Genomic DNA, 20,685 nt, shown 5'->3' on the forward strand with positions numbered 1-20,685 from the left:
GCCACTTTCATTGTCACCATCAATTGGTCCATCCAACAAATAAAGTTTCCTTATTCAAAGCAGTCTAGCTTGATGATGTTGATATATTTGTTTTAGGAAAGCCATTGAATTCCAATACCACGAAAAGATAAGTCTTAAAATTGTTGATGCAAATGGAGTTTAAATAGAATTTAAGAAACCGACAAAATTGACTTCAAGACGAGCCTTTTTTAAAGACTTTATCTTTTAAGACTTATTTTACCCCCACCACTCGGTATGTAAAGGGGAATAATGCGAATAACATTAGAAATACAATAAAGCTAATGTCTAATTTCGTCTTGTATTTTACAAGAGTAGACTGCTAGATACATCCGAGGGTTTAAAAAGTTGTTCGATCTTAGAGTTTACTTTCTGTAGCAAGTACATTATAAGGAATTTGGATTCCTTTGATAGATTATGAAAACTTAAATGCTTATCTATTTTTAAAACATAACGATTCTATCTTTCTTGATTTTTCTACTCTTGTCTTATTTGTTTATGGTGTGTCAAAATGGTTGGTACCAAGTCCTTTACATAGGCTTGCAAGTCTCTCTTCTCAAGAACAAAACCCTTTTATTAAGGCACCTCTTTGTCCTAAAGATGCTTTTGTATTATGTAAGACATAATTCTTGGATAAAAGTGTTATTTCAATAATCAATCTTATGAAAAGACAACCATTTATTCCATAAAACATAATCTTTTAGCTATAATATGAAAAAATAACTTTTCAAACTTTTCAACTTTGCTGTTTTTCAATTGTCTCATAATATGTTTATCCAATATGTCACTTTATCAAGAGACATAACTATTTATATAAAAAACTCATCTATAATCCAATAGTTACACTATGTCACTTGATGTGATATAATTTTGAATTAAGATAGCTTTTCATTATGTGATATTACTTTTTTATTTTAAAAATACACCAACAAAGAATTGTTGTCTACATGAATGCTTTGGTGAGATACCGAAGTTTGATTATTCAAGTTTCATTTAATTGATACTCTTATTATTTATTTTTTAAAAAATATTAAAAAATCAAATAGTAAATAATCAAAGCATTAATCTTTAATTGTTATTCATTTCAGTTTCCTCTCTTTGGATGCTTTAGTTTGCCTTGTCTTCTTTGCTGCCCGTTGCATCTTTTTCATTCTCTAATTGTAAGACTGAAATCCTGTTTGCTCTATAGCAAATTGCGTGGCCCAAAACACCATCATTCTGTTTGTTCTCTCTTAGAAAGAAGGAAAAAAGATTATTCATTCCAAGATTTCTATAACCAACTATGAGTATGTGACAAAGGCTAAATGCTTCCCCAAGAATTCTTCAATTTGTTTTCGTTTTGTTACTTGTCAGACGCAATCCACCCATGGATTCTTTATGCTGTATCCTTAGCATTGTTGAGTGGTTTTGCCTTTTTAACTTTTGAAGAATTCTTTATCGGTTACATTACTTCTACAAATAATCGAACTTCGATTCTACATTTTAAAGTTTAACTTATTGTCATTTATTTCAGTTTCCTCTCTTTCAATGCTTTCTTTTGCCTTGTCTTCTTTGCCATTGATTGGATCTTTTTTCCTTTCATTGTAAGATTGAAAGTCTGTATGCTCTATAGATTTCTTATTCATTCATTTCATTTCTATTCTATTCTATTTCTGGTTTGCCTTGTCTGGTTTCGCAATTAGTATAATTAAAAAGAAAAAAAATGGAGTTTGTTACTGGCTTTAAACATAATCATCAGGGTAAGGTTCAGAATCTGAAGTCTCAAATTGAAAAAATGAAATATGAAAGAGATAGAATCCAGCATTCTAAGGGAAAGGGAGAAGAGATTGAACAAGCTGTCCAGAGTTGGCTGACTCATGCGGAGGACAAAATCAAGGAAGAGGAAGAGATAGTGAAGAGTCTTGAAGCAGAAGCAAAGAAGAGGTGTTTCATTGGCCTGTGTCCTAATTTCAAGTCTCTTAACCAGCTCTACAAGGTAGCTGAAGAGAATGCAAAGGCTATTCTGGAACTCATTCAACAGGCAGAATCTCACAAGTTCAATAATAAAAGCAATGTTCAGAACTTGAAGAATCAAGCTGAGGCTGAGAAAAGAAACAGGATGATGGATGTTGAACAGGACAAGAAAACCAATGATGAGGCAGAGAAGGTGAATAAAGTCGAAGATAAGGAAGAGAACAAAAGTTTGGTTTGGTTGTATCCTAAATTCAAGTCTCCTAACCAGGTCAGCAATTCCGCAGAAGATGATGGCAGGGTCATTGGCAGTGAGCTAATCGAACAACACAGGTTTGATGGAGGTTTATATCCTGCTAGATCCCAGGAGACAGAATCTATGCCTATCCAATGTTATAAGGCTTTTGAATCAAGAAAAGATACTATGGAAAATATCATGAAAGCCTTGAAGGATCCTGATTTCAAGATCATTGGTGTGTATGGGATGGCTGGCGTGGGCAAGACTGTGCTCGTGAAAGAGGTTATGAGGAAAGTGAGGGCAGAAAGCTTGTTTGACGAGGTTGCAATGGCAACTGTTTCACGCAATCCAAACATAAAAGAAATTCAAGGAAAAATTACAGATGCATTAGGCCTGAAATTTGATGAGGAGATTGTGTTTGGAAGAGCAATGAGGCTGCAGCAGTGGTTGAAGAAAGAAGATAAAAGGGTTCTTCTAGTTTTAGATGATGTTTGGCTAGGACTGGACTTAGAAGAAGTTGGGATTGCTTTTGAAGGGTACCAGAATATTGCAAGCGAAGAAGATCTAGGACCAATGATCCAAAATATCAATGGAAATGCTTTTCAGAAATTCTCTGCTGTTAGACTCAAAATGTTGCTGACTTCCACAAGCCAAGAAGTACTCAACCACATGAAAACGGAAATGAATTTTGAAGTCGAAGTGTTAACCAACGAAGAAGCAATGGTTTGGTTTGAAAAAATCGTGGGTGATACAGCAATGCAGCCTGCTAATCCACAAATAGTGACCAGAGTGGTGAAAAACTGTGCAGGTTTTCCAGTGGCTATTTCAGCAATTGCAGCTGCATTGAAAATACGGGGCTTTAATATTTTGGTGGAAGCCTTGCTGGAAGAGAGAAAACCAATTCCAACCAAAGCAGAAAATCTGAAAAGTGTTTACTTGACAATACAGTTGAGTTACAGCTTGTTAAAGAAACCGAAACTGCAGTCACTTTTCCAACTCTGTGCCTTGCTACCGCAAGGTTCTGATATTCGTGTGTCTGACTTGCTAAGGTACAACTTGGGTGTGAAAATAGCAAGAAATGTAAGCACATTGGAGAAAGCAAGCAAAAGTGTGAATAAGCTCAAAGATGCTGGTTTACTAAGTGGTGACAATGATGAGCTGGTGAAAATGCATGACATTGTTCGTGATGTCTTTATTTGGATTGCATCTGAAGATAAGCAGATGTTTGTTATAGAGGATGAAATCCGTTTGGAAGAATTGCTGAAGCAGGGAAAACTCAAAAATTGCACTGCCATCTCACTGCCATTTAGTAACATTCATGAGCGTCCATGCAGGTTGGTATGTCCCAGACTAAAGTTGCTGGTTTTGCTAAACAAAAATCCATCGTTAAAAGTCCCAGAAACATTTTTTCAAGAGATCACTGAACTCTTGGTATTAGATTTGACTGGTATGAATTTTCCTGTTCTGCCTTCATCATTTGTTAATCTAACAAACCTTCAAATGTTGTGTTTGGATGAATGGAAGTTGAATGATATAGCAATTATTGGGAATTTGAAGCAATTGAATGCCCTTAGAATTCACAGTTCTGATTTTCAGCGATTGCCTTTGGAAATAGGGAATCTAACCAAGCTTAGGTCGTTAGACTTGAGCAATTGTTCCAAACTTAAGGTCATTCCAGCAGAAATCACATCAGGCTTGTCTAATTTGGAGGAACTGTTTTTGTGCAATAGCTTTGATCAATGGGGTGTTGAAGGTAATGCTAGTCTTATTGAATTGATGCCTTTGACTTGTCTAACTACTTTAGATTTGCATATTCGATCTGCTCAAGATTGGCCAGCAGAATTGTTCTTTGGAAAGTTGGACAGATACAAGATTCTGATTGGGGAGGTCTGGAAATGGTCTGGAAAGTATGAAAAAAGGAGGATTCTGAAACTCAAGCTTACTAAGGGAATTCACTTGGATCGTGGAGTTAAACTGTTGTTGCAGAAAACTGAAGACCTATATCTAGACGAATTGAAAGGCATCAAGAACTTGCTTTATGAGCTGGACAGCACAGGTTTTCCACAACTTAAGAATCTCTACATACAAAATGGTAATGAAATTCAGTTCATTATTAACTCTACAAAGGTGGTTTCTGGTAAAGCCTTTCCTATCTTGGAGTCATTGTTTCTTCAGAATCTGATTAACTTGGAGAAGATATGTCAAGGCAAACTTGAAGAAGAATGTTTCAAGAGAATGAAAGTTATAAGCGTCAAATGTTGTGATGGACTGAAGAATCTGTTTTCATACTCCATGACCAAAATGCTTCTCCATCTTCAAGAAATTAAAGTGATAAACTGCAAAAGCATTGAAGAGATTGTTGTTGAAGTGAGAGAGAAAAGTACTAGTGTAGCAACCAATAAAACAGAGTTTTGCGAATTGCGATCCTTAACACTGCAACTTCTACCTGAGCTTGGTAGTTTCTGCTCTAAAGAGAAGAGTCATTCCATATATCAACAGGAACCAGTGAATACAAGGTCTTGGCTACTTTTCAATGGAAAGGTACTACTATATATAAATCTTTTTTTTGTCCATTCAATTGCAGAAGCATACTTGTAAAAACTCATAAGAAAGACTAAATTTTATTGAAATGGTGTTAATGTCTGTAGGTTGTGTTTCCTGTCCTTGAGAACCTGCGATTGTCCGCAATCAACATTGAAAGGATATGGCAGAAAACATCTTATTGCAGTCAGAATTTGACAAGCTTAGTCATTGAGGGTTGTGGCAACCTTAAACATCTGTTTTCACCTTCTATCATTAAAGGTCTATCACAACTCAAAAGTTTTGAGATAATTGACTGCAAGCACATAAGAGAGGTAATAGTTCCAGAGGAAGTAGAGGTAGAAGAAGAAGAAAAAGAAGAAGAAGGAAAAAAAAAAAAGAAAAAGAAATGTCTGACAAGATATCATTCCCCCAACTAAATTCCCTTAAGATGAAAAATCTTGGGAACTTAGTTGGATTCTGCTCAGAGAATTATTTTCTCGAATTCCCATCCTTGAAGCTTTTGGAGATAGATAATTGCCCTCAATTGAAGGAATTCATGCACAAATCTCTGAGAACAGACTTCACAACTGTCAGTCAAGCTGTAGAAATAAACACAGAGAAGGATTACCATATTTCTACACAAGCTCTTTTTAGCGATAAGGTATATTATTCTCAATCTCCATTTTCTTCAATCTATGATTTTTCTCTTGCTTTTTGACATCACTGGTAAGAATTAGCTCTTTTAATCCTTTTACTCATTGGCATGAAATTATACAGGTTGCATTTCCCAACTTGAAGATATTGAAAATCTCCCACTTGAAAACTGTGAAGATTATATGGCACAACTTACTTCATACAGATTCCTTTTGCAAACTAAAGGAAATGAAGGTTGGTTTTTGCAATGATTTATTGACAATTTTTCCTTCTAATATGGTGGGGACATTCCAGAGAATCAAAACACTAATAGTAAGCAATTGTGAATCGCTGCAACATATTTTTGAAATCAAGGTATTAGACATCAAAGATACAAATCCTGTAGCCACCAAACTAAGAGAATTGTATATCTTTCATCTTCCAAACCTGAAGCATGTCTGGAATGAGGATCCCCGAGACATCCATACCTTTCAAAATATACGTATAGTGTATGTTTGGGATTGTTGGAGCCTAAAAAGTCTTTTTCCAGCATCAGTGGCAAAAGGTCTAAAACAGCTCAAAGATCTTACAATTAATTGTTGTGGATTGGAAGAGGTTGTTTCAGAGGAGGAAGGATTGAAACAAGCTGTTAATAATTTTGTCTTTCCTCAAGTCTGCTATCTTACTCTTTGGAACCTGCCTGAACTTAAATGTTTTTACCCGGCTATGCATGAGACAGAATTGCCAAAGTTAAAAGTGTTGAAGACTTATCATTGTGGCAAAGAAAATATACTTGGGATACAAGAACATCATTCCTCAATCCAAAAGCCGCTTGTCTTGTTTGAGAGGGTATTAAACTCCAACATTCCTTTAAAGATGTTTACATATGATGTGCAAACTGAATGAGCTGCCTAAAATTTGTTGGCAAACTTGAATAGCAAAAGGCAGTTGGATATCTAGTAGACTGTTTTATTTATTTTTTCCACTTGTTCTTATAAATTCTACTGAAAACTTTGGTTTTTCTTTAAAACAAGCAATCCATGTGTTAATTATCTTTAATTTGTATTGTTTTGAAAGTCCTTTTAGCAGCACTGTACCTTTCCAGCTTCAACAGAACTTTCATAGATTTAGTTATAGTGTTAATACTTTAGCAGCATTTCAAACAAAAATGCAATTAAACTAATATGATAATTAATAGTAAACTAATAGTTTTGATTCTTTCACTATATTAGGTACGAGTAGAGCTATGCAGAGGGTCAAAAGAGAAGAAAGGGAAAGAAAGGAAAAGGAAAATTAAAAAGAAATTGGAATAGAAATTGATCACTTTTGATTGAATGATGATAATATGGCAAACCTATAACTATAAATTAATTGACTTGAATTGACCGCCAGTAAAGAAAATTTTCTATTTTCTTACCAAAACATATGGTCTTATTAAGGTAAAGAGAAACTAAGTCCAACTTGTTTTTATTTGATGGATTCCTAGGACATTTCTATAATATGCAATCATCAGTTTCCAGGACCCTTTGGTAAAATAAAAGTTCTTCAAGTGCTTTGCTACCATGACAAATCAGCTGTTTTTCCATTTTGGCTTCTCCAAGAATTCAACAATCTGGAGAAGCTTGAGGTGATTTGTTCTGAATTCAAAGAGCTCTTCAGTAATGAAGGAGAGGCCAGTGAAAAGATGCCGGCAAGGATACTTAAACAAATTAGAAAATTAAAACTGGATAGTCTTCCTAATCCAAGGCATATATGGAAGCAAAACTCACAATTAGATCATGTTCTCCCAAATCTTGAAACTCTTGAAGTTTGGAGATGTGATGGATTGATTAGCTTAGGATCATCCTCAGTATCCTTTCAAAATCTCACAACATTGGATGTGTGGCAGTGCAAAGGGATTGTGACCTTAATTACATTCTCAGCAGCACGAAATTTGGTGCAACTAGTAAAAATGAGGATAAGGGAATGCATCATGTTGACAGGTATAGTTTCAAATTGGGGAGATGGTTCAGAAACCGAGATCATTTTTAGCAAGTTGAAATGCTTGGAACTTCATTATGTACCAAATCTCAAAAGCTTCTGTTCAGGGAAATACGCCTTTCAGTTTCCATCTTTGGAAAAAATTATTGTGAGGCAATGCCCTAAGTTGAAGATCTTTTGTCAGGGAGTCTTAAGCACCCCAGAGTTACATAAAGTACAACTAGCAGAAGAGGATTATAAGGGGTTTTGGGCAGGTGACCTCAATACCACCATATATCAGTTGCACGAAAACTTGGTACTTACTGATTTTATAAACTTTATTCTCTCTTTTTTGGTTAATGAAAGCAACTGTTAGTCCTTTTTTTCTAATGGCATTTGTTCTTCTAGTGTGACTATTGCTATATTTTGTTTTAATGGGTAAGATACTATGAGCCAGAATATTTGAAACTTCATGAGTTTCCTGAGCTGGAGGAAATATGGAATAAAATTCCTCAAGGAATTATGGATTTTAAAAGACTCAAATTTCTGGAACTTTATAACTGCAACAACTTGAGCTACATTTTCACTGCTCCCATGACTCTAGAACTTGTGCAACTGCAGCAGATAAAGGTGAAAGATTGCAAAGCAATTAAAGAATCATCAAAGATGAGGGAGCAACTGCAGAGAAGATCATATGCTCTCAGCTTAACTCAATAACTCTCAAATCTTTTTTGGGCTTGGCAAGTTTTTATCTGGGAAGTTCTGCATTGGAATGCCCAAACTTGAAGGAAATTACATTAGTTGACTGTCCAAATATGGTTGCATTTGCACCTACAGTTTCACAAAAGCTAGACATAGAGATCATTGATGGAGGAAATACCAAGATGCTTGGCAAGGGCATTCCTGATGTCTCTGCTGCACCCTTTTTCAGTGATAAGGTCAGGCTGTTCTGTTTTGTGAGGATAATTTTTCACATTTTAAAAGATTTTCCTTTTAAGGTGTAACTTCAAAATGAAAATGCTTGATTAGTGCATCTCTGTTGTCTGTGTTGCACCCTCCAGGGCTTAAAAGGTTTTAAAACATAATTTTTCTTTTTCTTCTTTAGTTAAACTCAAAAGGCTTTCTCTTATTTTCTGTCACATAACCATGTTTTGTTATTAACACAATCAAATGAATTTTGCAGGTGTCATTACCTGTGTTAGAGGATTTGACAATCATAGACATGGGAAACTTGGAGAGGCTATAGGATGACCAACTTGAGATGAATTCCTTCTTCAAACTAAAACACTTTAAAGTGCATAGGTGTGTGAAACTATCAAAAGTTTTTCCCCTTAAAATGTTGGGAAGACTTCAGAGACTAAAAAATCTGCAAATAATGAAGTGTGCTTCACTTGAAGAAATATTTGAATCTAAATTGACTGAGGCAGGGAAAAACATTAAGTTGGTGTTTCCTCAGCCGACATACCTGAACCTTTCTCTGCTACCAAAACTGAAGAGTTTCTACTCCGGGATACACACTACGGAATGGCTATCATTGACAAAAATGGATGCTTATGGATGTGACCAGGTGGAGATATTTGCTTTGGGATACCCGAGCTCCCAAGAAACACAAGGACAGAGTCAACTTCAGCAACCCCTGTTTTGGATCAATAAGGTATGTGAAACACGTCCACCAGATGTGTTAATTTTCCATTTCCTATTCTATATATCTAATGAAGTATAGTAAATCTAGATGAATGTCTTCTATTTTTAATATATATCTGTTTCTGTTTGGCATGTTAGCTTGTCCTAAGTATTCTCTATTTTGTTATCCTCATATGACTTTGAATAGTAATTTAAACACATTTATGTATTTCAACACCCTTTATCCAATTCATCCTCGCTTTTGTTTAACACATTTATCATTTTCCCAGGACACATTCCCCTGTTTAGAAGAACTGAGAATGGAGTGCAATGCAAACATGAAAGAGATATGGCATGGACAACTTCCTGAAGGGTATTTTAAACTAATAGTTCTTTGAACTGATAAATTTTCATGCACAAGTAACTGTTCTTCCATCTTATTTTTTTCGGTCATTATCAAATCTTGAAAATTTAGTTGTAAGTGATGCTTCCTTTAATGAAATATTCCAATGTGAAGAACTTGGTGGTGAGGAAAAACAGGAAAGAGCAATTGCTCGGTTAAGTGGTTTGAGGTTATCAAAACTCCATGAACTGACACATCTTTGGAAGGAGAATTTCAAACCTGGAGCAATTTTCTATAACATGAGAGCTCTAGAAGTGCATGATTGTGGTAAACTAAAGATTTTAGTGCCATCCTCAGTGTCTTTCGAGAAATTGACAACTCTAGAGGTGTCAAGATGTCAGGGACTTAAACATTTAATTGCACACTCCACAGCTAAAAGCCTGGTGCAGCTTACGAGAATGAGTATAACAGATTGCAAAATGATAGAAGAAATCATAGCATGATCAGGTGATGAAGTGGATCAAGGCATTGTTTTCCCTCGGCTAAAGTGTTTGGGACTTAGTTGTCTGCCAAACTTAGCAGGATTTTGCTTGGGGAATTACACCTTCCAATTTCCTTCCTTGGAAGCTGCAACTTTGAGACACTGCCGCCCAAAGATGAAAAATGTGCCTCAGGAAAATTTACGACTCATGTATTCAACTGATGAAGATGAAGGGCACTGGGAAGGCGACCGGAACACCACCATACAACTTTTATTCATGGAAACAGTATGCACTAATTCCAAACTCCAATCCTCCACCTTTGCTTTTCTCTAGTTTTTCCTTTCTTATTTGCTTTCCCTAGCCATTTTAAATAAACCATCTTATTAGCTGCAAGGTTACTCAAGTATGTAGCTTCCTTACCATGCTGCTTGCAACAATAACTTCATTGGAAAACCTCTAGGAATATAACAGCTAGATATTTTTTATCTTAATATCATTTTTTGTGTATTATAAAATATCTTGGATTTTGTAGGTTGAATACCGTGCGATTGAGTATTTGGTACTCTCTGATTCTTCCAAGTTGATGGATATAAGGAACTGGAATCCACAAGGAATTTTGGACTTTAAAAACCTTAAATTTCTGAAAGTTTATATCTGTAGAACCTCGAGATATGCATTTAACCCTTCCATGGCCATGGACCTCGTGCATCTTGAAAAACTTGAGATTCATGATTGTCAGATGTTGAAAGAGGTAGTAACCACACAAGGATTAGCAAAAAAAGAAAGGATGAGCAAGAAGCTGTTCCCTAAACTGGCCTCGTTATTGTTTAATGCCGTTCCTAATCTCACAAGATTTTGCTCAGGAAATTACTTTGAATTCCCCACCTTGAAAGAACTTTGGGTACAGAGCTGCCCTATGTTGAAGACATTCATCTCTAGTTCTCTAACTAGAAACAATTCAGGGCAGTGTCTTCATACTGATTTGACAGTTCTATTTGATGAAAAGGTGATTACAGTTCTTGATTTTTTTGCCATTACTATTCCTTTAATTTTTTCATGCAAATTCATATTTTCTTTTGACACCCCCTTCCATGGCGTTTTTTTTTTCCTGCTTTCACTATTTTTTGTCTTTCTACATAAAAGTCTAAATTTTATCTTTAAATTTTGTCTTTCACATGTCTTATCTCCATTTATATTGAGTTATTAAGGGAATCTTATGATTTTGCAGGTAACATTCCCTTCCTTGGAGGAATTAGGAATCATAGACATGGGAAGCCTAAGAAAGATATGTAATGACTAGTTTTCTGTGGATTCATTCTCCAAACTAAAAGTTCTGAAGCTCATAGGTTTACCTAAGCTATCATATATTCTTCCATCTTGTTTCTTTCTCTCATTGTCCAAGCTTGAAAAGCTTGTTGTGGATGATGCTTCCTTTATAGAAATATTTCAAAGTGAAGGACTTGGGGAAAAACACACGCATGGGAACTTGCTGATCTTAGTGATTTACGACTGTCTAAACTTCCTGAGTTGACACATCTCTGGAAAGAAGAGTTTCATTCTCAACCCGGAATACTTTTCCAAAACCTGAGAACACTAAAAGTATTGGAATGTCCCAAATTGAATAGTTTAGTGTCATCCACAGTGTTTTAAAAATCTAACTACTCTGGTAATATCAAGGTGTCATGGATTTATTAATTTAATAACACCCTCAACAGCAAAAAGCATGGTGCAACTCAAAAGAATGAGGATAACAGATTGCAAAATGATAGAAGAAATCATAGCAAATGGTGGTGATGAAGAGAAGGATGACATCATTTTCAAGCAACTGGAGATTCTCAGACTTCAAAGCTTACCAAGGCTTAGGAGCTTCTGCTCCGGGTACCATCACTTTGAGTTCCCAGATTTGGTTAAATTTATTGCAACAGAATGCCCTGAGTTAAGTGTGTTCTCCATTGGAGAAATAAGCACACCATTGCTACGAAGGATATGTCTAACAGGAGAAGATGATGGGCCTCTTGTAAATCGGGACCTTAATACCACCATAAAAGGATCATACACAGAAAAGGTATGTTGATTTATCAAATTATCTCAATGCTATTTGTTGTATAGGTTTAGACACCTTGAGCACATGAGATCCTCTTAATTTTTAGAGTTCATGGAAACATGGAATACGAACACGCAAAAATTGTTCAAGACTTGATTCTTCAAAATCCTTTAATTTATTTGTAATTACAACAGCTTGAGGAACCCTTTAATTACTTCTACTCTGAAACTCCATGTATGGAACTAAGGACGTGAGAAGAGTCTGTATGGTGGAGCAAATCCAAGAAAAATGAAAGGCCATCAACATATCCCAAACTAGAGTTTCACCAAATATTTACTTAGATAGAAAAAGCATCATTTCATTTTTTTCCCCCTTAATTCCTTTCCTTTTTAAAAGTTTATACCTTATATACGTTTGAGCTTTGTCTGTCTCACTCTCTTTCTCTCTGCAACTCAGACTCGGAATGAGGTGGAAGAGTTGAAGTTTCTGGAATGGATGTTATCAGAGCTCTGGAGACCTTCAGTTGAGTAAAGGTCAAGTGAATTTTATCTTCAAATTTGTTGTGGGAGGGTAATCTTATCAGGTCTTAGTCTCTACGTTTCTTTTTCTACTTTGCTCAATTCTGTTTCCTTCATTGAATGGAATCCAAAGATATGAGACTGGATTTCTGTTATTGTGAAACCTACTTTCTGTATTTTATTATTTCCTTCGGATGTGAAATTGTTAAGGTTCATGTAACTATGAAATGAATCCAATCTTACAAACTTGGGGCTGTTTCTTTTCCTTTTGAACCGGCAGCAAATGCCTTCTGTTCTGTTGCTTGCCGTTTTAATCTCTTTCTCCTTTTATCTTCGAGCTATATGTAGTTGAGTCACAATTGTAAATGGTGAATATCTACGTAATTCTTTGTTAAGATTGGATAATTGCAGGATTGTAATAAAAAGAATTACTGGTGAAATGTTCCGTGTGAACAAAATGAATGCTATTAACAGGGTGTGTTGTAGTAAGGCTTGCTTTGCAGACCAAGCAAAGCCAAAAACTTAGTGAAGGGCCATATTTTTTATCTTTATGTTTGACAGACTACGTGTATTGATGAAAAAAGTTGGTAAGGCATGGTTAGGCTTAATTTTAGTTGGTTTTGCGTGGTTGTGTAAAAGCTTAAGTCAAGTATTGTACTATATATATATTATATATATTATAATTAAATGAATGATGTGAGGCATGTATTGCCATTCAATTTCAGATTTAGTTCTCTTTTCTTCTTATTCTTTCTTGTTTTTCTTTTCTGTTTTTCCTTCGATGCTGCTGCAATGAACTTTAATCTCAATGCAGCTAAACTTTATGTCTTAAATACTAAGCCTTCACAAAGAAAATCAAAACCACCCTCTTTCAGAAAGCATGGCATCGAGTAGTTTTATAACTCCTTGACCACCAGCTTTCAATGGTGAGTAGTTTAACAACTCCTTCACCACCAGCTTTCAATGGTGAGAATTATGCCATTCGGGTAGTGAAAATGAAGGCCTTTATCAGAGCTTATGACCTCTGGGAAGTAGTTGAACAGGGAGGAGACCTTCCTGAGCTAAGAGCTAACCCAATTATAGTACAAATGAAGGAGCATATTGAAGAGGTAGCCAAAAGTTACAAGGCTGTGTCCTGCATTCACAGTGCAGTGACAGATACCATTTTTACAAGAATCATGGCTTGTGAGACAGCCAAAGGAGCTTGGGACAAGCTTAAAGAAGAGTTTCAAGGGTTAAATAGGACTAGATAAACGCAGGTTTCCAACCTGATGAGGGAGTTTGAAGTGTTTAAGATGAAGGAGAATGAGTTTGTGATGTGGAGAAACTTATGAAGATAGTAAATCAAGTTTACTAAAAGAAGGATAGTGGAGAAGGTATTGGTGAGCATACCTGAGAGGCTTGAAGTCAAAATATTCTCTCTTACCGGGTCAAAAGACCTTTCCAGCTTGACCTTGCGAGAACTAGTAAATGCTTTTCAAGCCTCAGAGTAAAGAAGGCAGATAAGGCTTGACTAGTACACTGAAACAACATTGCAGGCCAAGTTTAAGGACAAGAATGTCCTTCATAACAGTAACAAGTGATCCCAAGGTGATAAAAGGAACAAGGAAAGAAAAGTTTCTTTAAATTAGAGACAACAAGGTAAGAAAAGCAAGTATGATGTTTATTCTTAGTGCAAAAAGACCAACCACTTTGAAAACTTTTGCTGGTTTATACCAAACGTAAATCGTAGGAGCTGCAATCAACATGGACATGTAGAAAGAGTATGCAAAAACAAGATCAATCAACAAAACTAGTGAGCTCAAGTAACTGAAGAAGTTGAGACAATAGAAGAGCTGTTGTTCCTAGCATGTGAGGACAATTTGGGACAGTCGTGACAAACTTGGTTAATTGATAGTGGCTGCTCAAGTTACATTACACCTAATGCATTCTTGTTTACTTCAATTGATCAGAATCAATGTGCAAGAATAGAAATTGGGAATGGAGACTACTTGGAGGCTATTGGCAAAGGCACAATAATTGTTTCCATAGCAAATGAAACCAGGTATGTTCCAAATGTCTTTCTAGTGCCTCAAGTTAGTTAAAAATTGCTTAATGTTGGTCAAATGATTGACAATGACTATACTTTGTTGGTTAAAAACAAAGCATGCACCATAATTGAGCTTACAAGCAATGTGCTAATGATTGTCAAGATGAAAAATAGGTGTTTTCCACTAGATTGGCATCACTCGAGCTCGAATGCAGTAAAGAAGCTTGATTATGATGTATTTGAACTATGGCACATGAGATTAGGGCATTGTAAGTATTCAACTATGAAGTTTCTGAATTTTGAAAATTTAGTGACAAAAATGCCCCTCATGCATGTTCATTTTGAAATCTGTGAAATTTGTCAATTTAAAAAGTATAGTATAACCTTTATAAATTAATACTCGATAAATTAATAACTTCGATTAAATAATATTTTTGATCGGTCTTGACTTGAGACTAATGTGGTAAATTAATAATTCACTAAATTTATGAGATAATACATTTTAAAAAAATTCATAGGTCCCATTTGATATTTAAATTAATAATCTCCTTATACATCAAAATTATATATATGTACATGACTCAATTAGGAGGCTTTTGTAAAATATGACTTTAATGTCACTTGTTTCCTCTTAATATTGATGCCTCCTTAGACCTCATCTTTAACTTTTCTTGATGCATTAAGAAGTTTTAGTGTAATATTCTCGTATTGCAAGAGAAAATTATGCACAATACATGTATTAAGTTCAATATTTTGGACAAAAAATAAAGAATACCTTGAAAAGTTAATTTTTATTAATTAATGTATAAATTAATAATTCATTAATTTATAGATTAAATAATATTTCGATTAATTAATAAATTTTCATGATCCCAAAGATATTAATTTATAGAGGTTTAACTGTACTAAAAGAGCCTTGGAAAAGCTTGGTTTGGTTCATTTTGATGTTCGTGGCCCAATGACTGATGAAGAATTCTTAGCTGTTGCAGGCATTAGGCACCAGTTTACCATCTCTTAGTCCCCACACCCCCCTCCCCCCAAAAAAAGAAAAAGGAATATGTGAAAGGAAGAATAAGATTGTGTTAAACATGGCTAGGTGCTTGTTATTTGAAAAACCAATGCTTAAGTATTTCTAGGCAGAAGCAGCTAACACAACTGTTTATTTGCAAAACATACTACCAACAAGGGCATTGGAGAGAATGACACCTTATTAATCTTGGTATAAGGTCAAACCTGTAGTTGAACATCGCAGAATCTTTAGCTGTATATGCTATCTGCATGTTTTAAAGGCAAAAAGGTCCAAGTTAGATCAAGGGCAGAACTAGGAGTCTTTCTTGGTTAAAGTTTACAAGCTAAGGGCTACAAGGTGTTCAATTTGAGCTCTAGGAAAGTTCAAGTTGCAAGAGGCAACAAGTGTTATGAGAATGGATAGTGGAATTGAGAATCTGAAGCAATAGAGGCATCAGAAGACAGATTTTTAAGCTTAAGGTCCTTACTTAAAGTGGTCCATGAGCCTAATGAAGATCCTAGTGACATTGAATTTGTCGTTAAGGGTATTAGGACCTCATAAAGCATATATGATAGATGCAATATGGTCACTGAAGACCTTACAAATTGTGCTGAAGCTTAATATTTAAGCTCATTAGCAAGCTGTAATGAAGATGCCACGACCTAAACTCAGGGTCCATTACTGGTGCAAAGATCTAATGGGAAGGACCACTCAACCCAAGTAAGTCTTGAACAAATGAATCCAACTACTCAAAATATATCATGGGATCCTTCACCGTGGAAACATATATAATCTATATACATAAGTATCAAATATCAAAGTATACTAGTTTGCATGATCTTGTGCTTAAAGTGCGGAAGTAAAATATTTTCAAATGTCCAAAGTATAAACCATCTCATGGCAAAACCAAAGTACAAGTCACGTCATGGCAAATCCAAAGTATAGCATTTAATTAGAAATGTAAAACAGAATTCAATATCACAATAACAAATATGACAAGACCAGCAGAGTACAACTCAAAGACAAGGGTTGATGCCTACTAGATGTTTTATCAATCACCTATCAAAGCCAAGCAAAGTAGCTCATTCCGAAGGATAGTGAGCCAAGCAGTCTATCGATCTACAATAAAAATGAGGAAAACTAATGGATGAGTCACAAAGACTCTATGAATAGATATGGGAAGGGAGAACAAGTTTAAATGGAAAAGTGTTTATCAAATACACTTTCAAATTAATGTAAGTAAACAATTTCCAAAATATTATTAAAGTCTACTTCCTAAGCATAATCACATTTCCAAATGTTTCCAAAGTATGCTTCTCAAGTGTAATCAAATTTCCAAATATTTTCAAAGTTTTGCTTCTAAACGTAATCCACTCTTTTCAGAGTATTTCAAACAAAAACAAAGTATTTCAAAAGTTTAGAAGTTTAAAACAAAGCCATTTATGTTTTAATATCTTTAAATATGTTTTGAATTTCAATACAATTAAACAAAATTTTCAAATATTTCCAAAATTCACTTCACAAGCATAACTCAATCATTTCAAAGTGTTTTCAATAAAATCAAAATGTTTAGTAGTTAAAATAGTACTAAAGGTATCGATAGTTTTGTTCAAAGTATTGATACTTTTTCCAAACAAAATGCAATTATGGGAATTTTCAAAGAGCATGTATTGATACTTCATCTTGAAGTTTACCTCCTTCATAGAACCCAATTTTTCAATCTAGAATACCGTTCTTGTATACACTAAAAAAAAAAATTTTATAAGCGAAAATAAATAACAAATAAAAAAATGATGAAAAATAAAATAATAATAAAAAAAGAGAGGTACGACTGGCAGGGTGCGAATGCATCTTGCCAGATGCGAAAAATTCACGTCTGGCAGAGTAGTGGAATGTGCCCCCTTCAACCCAGTATAAAGGGGGCACTGTAGCACTCATCCCGGAAGGAGCAATAAAAAAAACCTAGAAAAATCCCTAGCAACCTGCAAATCAAATCCCTAGTCTAGCAGCCAAGAAATCCATCCACAATAAAAAAATATACAAAAAAAATCAAAGAAAATATACAGAAAAATACACAATGGGTGAGGAATGAGAGGGGTTTTCTTTGTTTTGGGATTTTTTTTTTGGGAGTTTGTTTGTTGTAGGGTGGATTTTAAGGAGTTTTTTTGGAGGGGTTTTGGGTAGCCGGCTCTAAGAGGGTGGTTCTTAGGTCTCGTTGCCGACGAAAGGGGAAAGAGAGCATTGGGTCATCGACTGGCGACAGTAGTGGGTTTAAAGGGGTGTTGTGCCGTCGTAGGATCGGGAGTGAGAGAGAGAGCTGATCGGCCCCCAAAAAGGAGAGTTGAAGAGTTGATCGGTTGCAACAAGAGGGGTCCTGTTTTAAGGGCTGTCCGACATAGAGGAGTAGATGACCGATGGAGAAGGAGAGAACTTTTAGTACCACCGGTTGTGGTACAAGAGATCCGGTTGGTGGGCTTGCTATCGAGTGAAAGGAAAGAGATAGAGATAGGAAAAGCCAATCGACGCCGATTGGGGAGTCTATCGGTGGTGCTTTGAGAGTGAAGATTCGGCCGACAAAAAGGGATCGGCTAGAGAGAGAAGTTAGAAGCCGTCAGCTGGGAAGTTAGAGAGAGGGGAGAGAACCAGCTAGTGAGAAAGAAACGGAAGAGAGAAAATGGAATGAGAATAGAGGAAAGAAAGGGTTTTAGACTACTAAACGACGCCGTTTAGAGGAAGCTGAATTTGGTGCCAAACGACGTAGTTGTGGGAGGTAGAGGAGTTGCACCTTAAGCACCAAAACGGTGCATTTTGGAGGTGGTTCTGCAGGCCTCCGGGAAGCAGATCAGTTGGAGCGAGTTAGCCATTTGGGCCACTTTTAGCCCACCAAGGTAAATCCCTAACCCTTTTATGGATCTGTTTGTTGGCCCATTTTGTATGATTTCCATTTTAAGGGATATTAGGTAGAATTAATTCTTAATTATTGTAGTATAAAATTTTAATTTCTTTCATGATATTTTAGACTTAGGAGATTAATGCAAATGGAAGAATATAGAAATAATAAAGCATAAAAAAAATAAAAAATTTTTTAGAGAATGTTTAGTTATACAAAGAATTGAAGCTTAGGAAAATATTTACTACAAATATAAAAAAATATAAAAATAACAATAAAAATAACATATAAATGAATGAAGTAAATGGTAGGCTAAAGATTTATATATAGATTAAATTGAGAAATTGGAAATTATTGGATTAAGTATTAAAGTAATAAAATGGGTATGAGAATCAATCTTAGAAAATTAACCCCTAAAAAATAGAAAATAATGATAATACTTTATGACATTAACTACAAGTATAATATACCGATGATGGGATGATCGATCGAGACGCGAGAAGTCGTAATCTCTGGCTAATTTTCCCTAGGATCAAAATCCGAATTAAGGCTCCACCAGTATGATGGGAGGGTCTTGATTTTGGAGTTTTGAGATTTTTAATTTTAAATAAATAGAAAATATAATAAAAATATAAAAATATAATAATAAAATAAATAATAAAATAAAAAATAAACTTCAAAAGCATATCATATATTTCTATTGCATCATGCATATTATTGCATATAGATATTTTTTGTTTGCAAGCATAAGTCCCGATAATGGGATCTTCCGAGAATCTTGCGAAAGCGGGTATTCATCGAAAAGTTCTCTAGGTGAAAAGGTATCCTCGGGTCCCACCAGTATGATGGGAGGGCTCGAGAAACATCTTTAATAAAAGGTTTTTGCCCGTATTAGGTTCATTATGCACGAAAATATTATTTTAAAAGAAAACGTACGATGACCCCAATGACGGGATTTATTCGTCGAATTTACGAAGGCGAATTTCTCGAATAATTCTCTAGGTGAGAGAATACCCCAGATCCCACTAGTATGATGGGTGGATCCGGGAGAATATCCTCGATAAAAGGTTATTTGTATAATATTTTTTACCTCACGACATGCATTTCATCTTGCCTCATACTTGCATTTCATTTTAGAATTAAATAAAATAATTTAATAAAATTGGAGATAAAATAAGTGAATAATAGCTAAGGAAATAACATGAACTTAAAAATTAAAGCCTAATAAGATAATCTAAAAATGGTACCGTTCATGGAACAGGCGTTCTAGAGGTGCTAATCCTTCCCCGAGCGTAACCGTATTCCCGAACCTAGATCTAAAAAAACGTAGACCAGTTTAAGGTTCTTTCAGCTGGCTTAAATCTAATTAAAACTCCGCCGATTAGAATCGAGTCAATAGGTGGCCAATCATAGCTAGTAAAAAAGATTGGTGGTGACTCTTAGATTTTAGAGTTTTCACTAGCGTCTGGCGGTCGAGTTCCAAGACTCGCACGTTACGACAGTTGGCGACTCCACTGGGGACCGCCGAGAGTCGAACCATTAAATAATAATAGGTTATCCAAGGCTTTAAATAATTCAATGTTTCTTTAGTATTAATGATTTGCCCTGCATATTTTGTTTGATGCATTTGTTTATTTCGTATTTATTACTTTATTGCTTTTAATAATTGTGGGGATTTAGGATAGAGGGATATGAGATTATTGATCTAAAATCGATGTTTTCCTTCACACACACAGCACATTTTGCATTCATACATAAGCCCTCTACCCAAGTCATGTCCATTTTTAGGAGGGAGTTTAGTAGCTACGCTCTCGTGAGGTGATAACCTTCTTATGGGCTAGTGAAGACTCCCACTCAAATCGAACCTAGTCCGTTTGAAGCCTATAATGGGTGAGGATCGGGGTGCCTTACTAGTCCGCGTGGACGACAGTGAGGAACAATTTGGGAACCTTTAGCTCCGTTTATAACCCTAGCTTAGCATATAGAATACCAAGAGCAGTTTAACCCTAGGTAGGGTCTTACCCGTGACGATTTACCCTATAAATAGATACACATGAAGGAATCTCTTCCACTCCCTCTATTTTAAATTTCCCCACGAGATAATAAAATATCGTGGAGTAAATAATGTCTAATGACGTTAGTAATACCCATGATATTGATTATTATTCTCTCATTATTTTTAACACTTTATTATTTTTACCATACTAATTTAAGTTTATTTTGCTTGTCATGTGCATTTTACATGTCTATTTGCATATATCATAATTGCATGATTCATTAAAATAAAAAAATAATAATAAATAATATTCATTTATCAACATTATTTTAATAAAATTCTAACTCATGCATTTAGCCCAATCAGAACAAAATTCTAAAGAAACAAATTCTCCACAAATAAAACACAAGAGCTCGATCTAAGATCATGG

At 35.2% G+C, this 20,685-nt stretch overlaps 1 protein-coding gene across 1 annotated transcript; it reads left to right on the top strand.

Moving 5' to 3' along the window:
* Positions 1-1,720: 1,720 nt before the first annotated feature.
* Positions 1,721-12,344, top strand: LOC18612457 (uncharacterized). Its single transcript, XM_088805834.1, is given in 15 exon segments — positions 1,721-4,747; positions 4,855-5,107; positions 5,110-5,390; positions 5,507-6,265; positions 6,849-7,636; positions 7,759-7,976; positions 7,979-8,259; positions 8,505-8,975; positions 9,235-9,339; positions 9,341-10,054; positions 10,302-10,775; positions 10,998-11,238; positions 11,241-11,412; positions 11,414-11,834; positions 12,270-12,344. Coding segments are annotated over 15 exon segments (8,280 nt in total).
* The last annotated feature ends 8,341 nt before the right edge of the window (positions 12,345-20,685 follow it).

This window comes from Theobroma cacao, chromosome 1 (assembly GCF_053813885.1).
Source record: "Theobroma cacao isolate CCN51 chromosome 1, ASM5381388v1, whole genome shotgun sequence".
Lineage (NCBI taxonomy): Eukaryota > Viridiplantae > Streptophyta > Magnoliopsida > Malvales > Malvaceae > Theobroma > Theobroma cacao.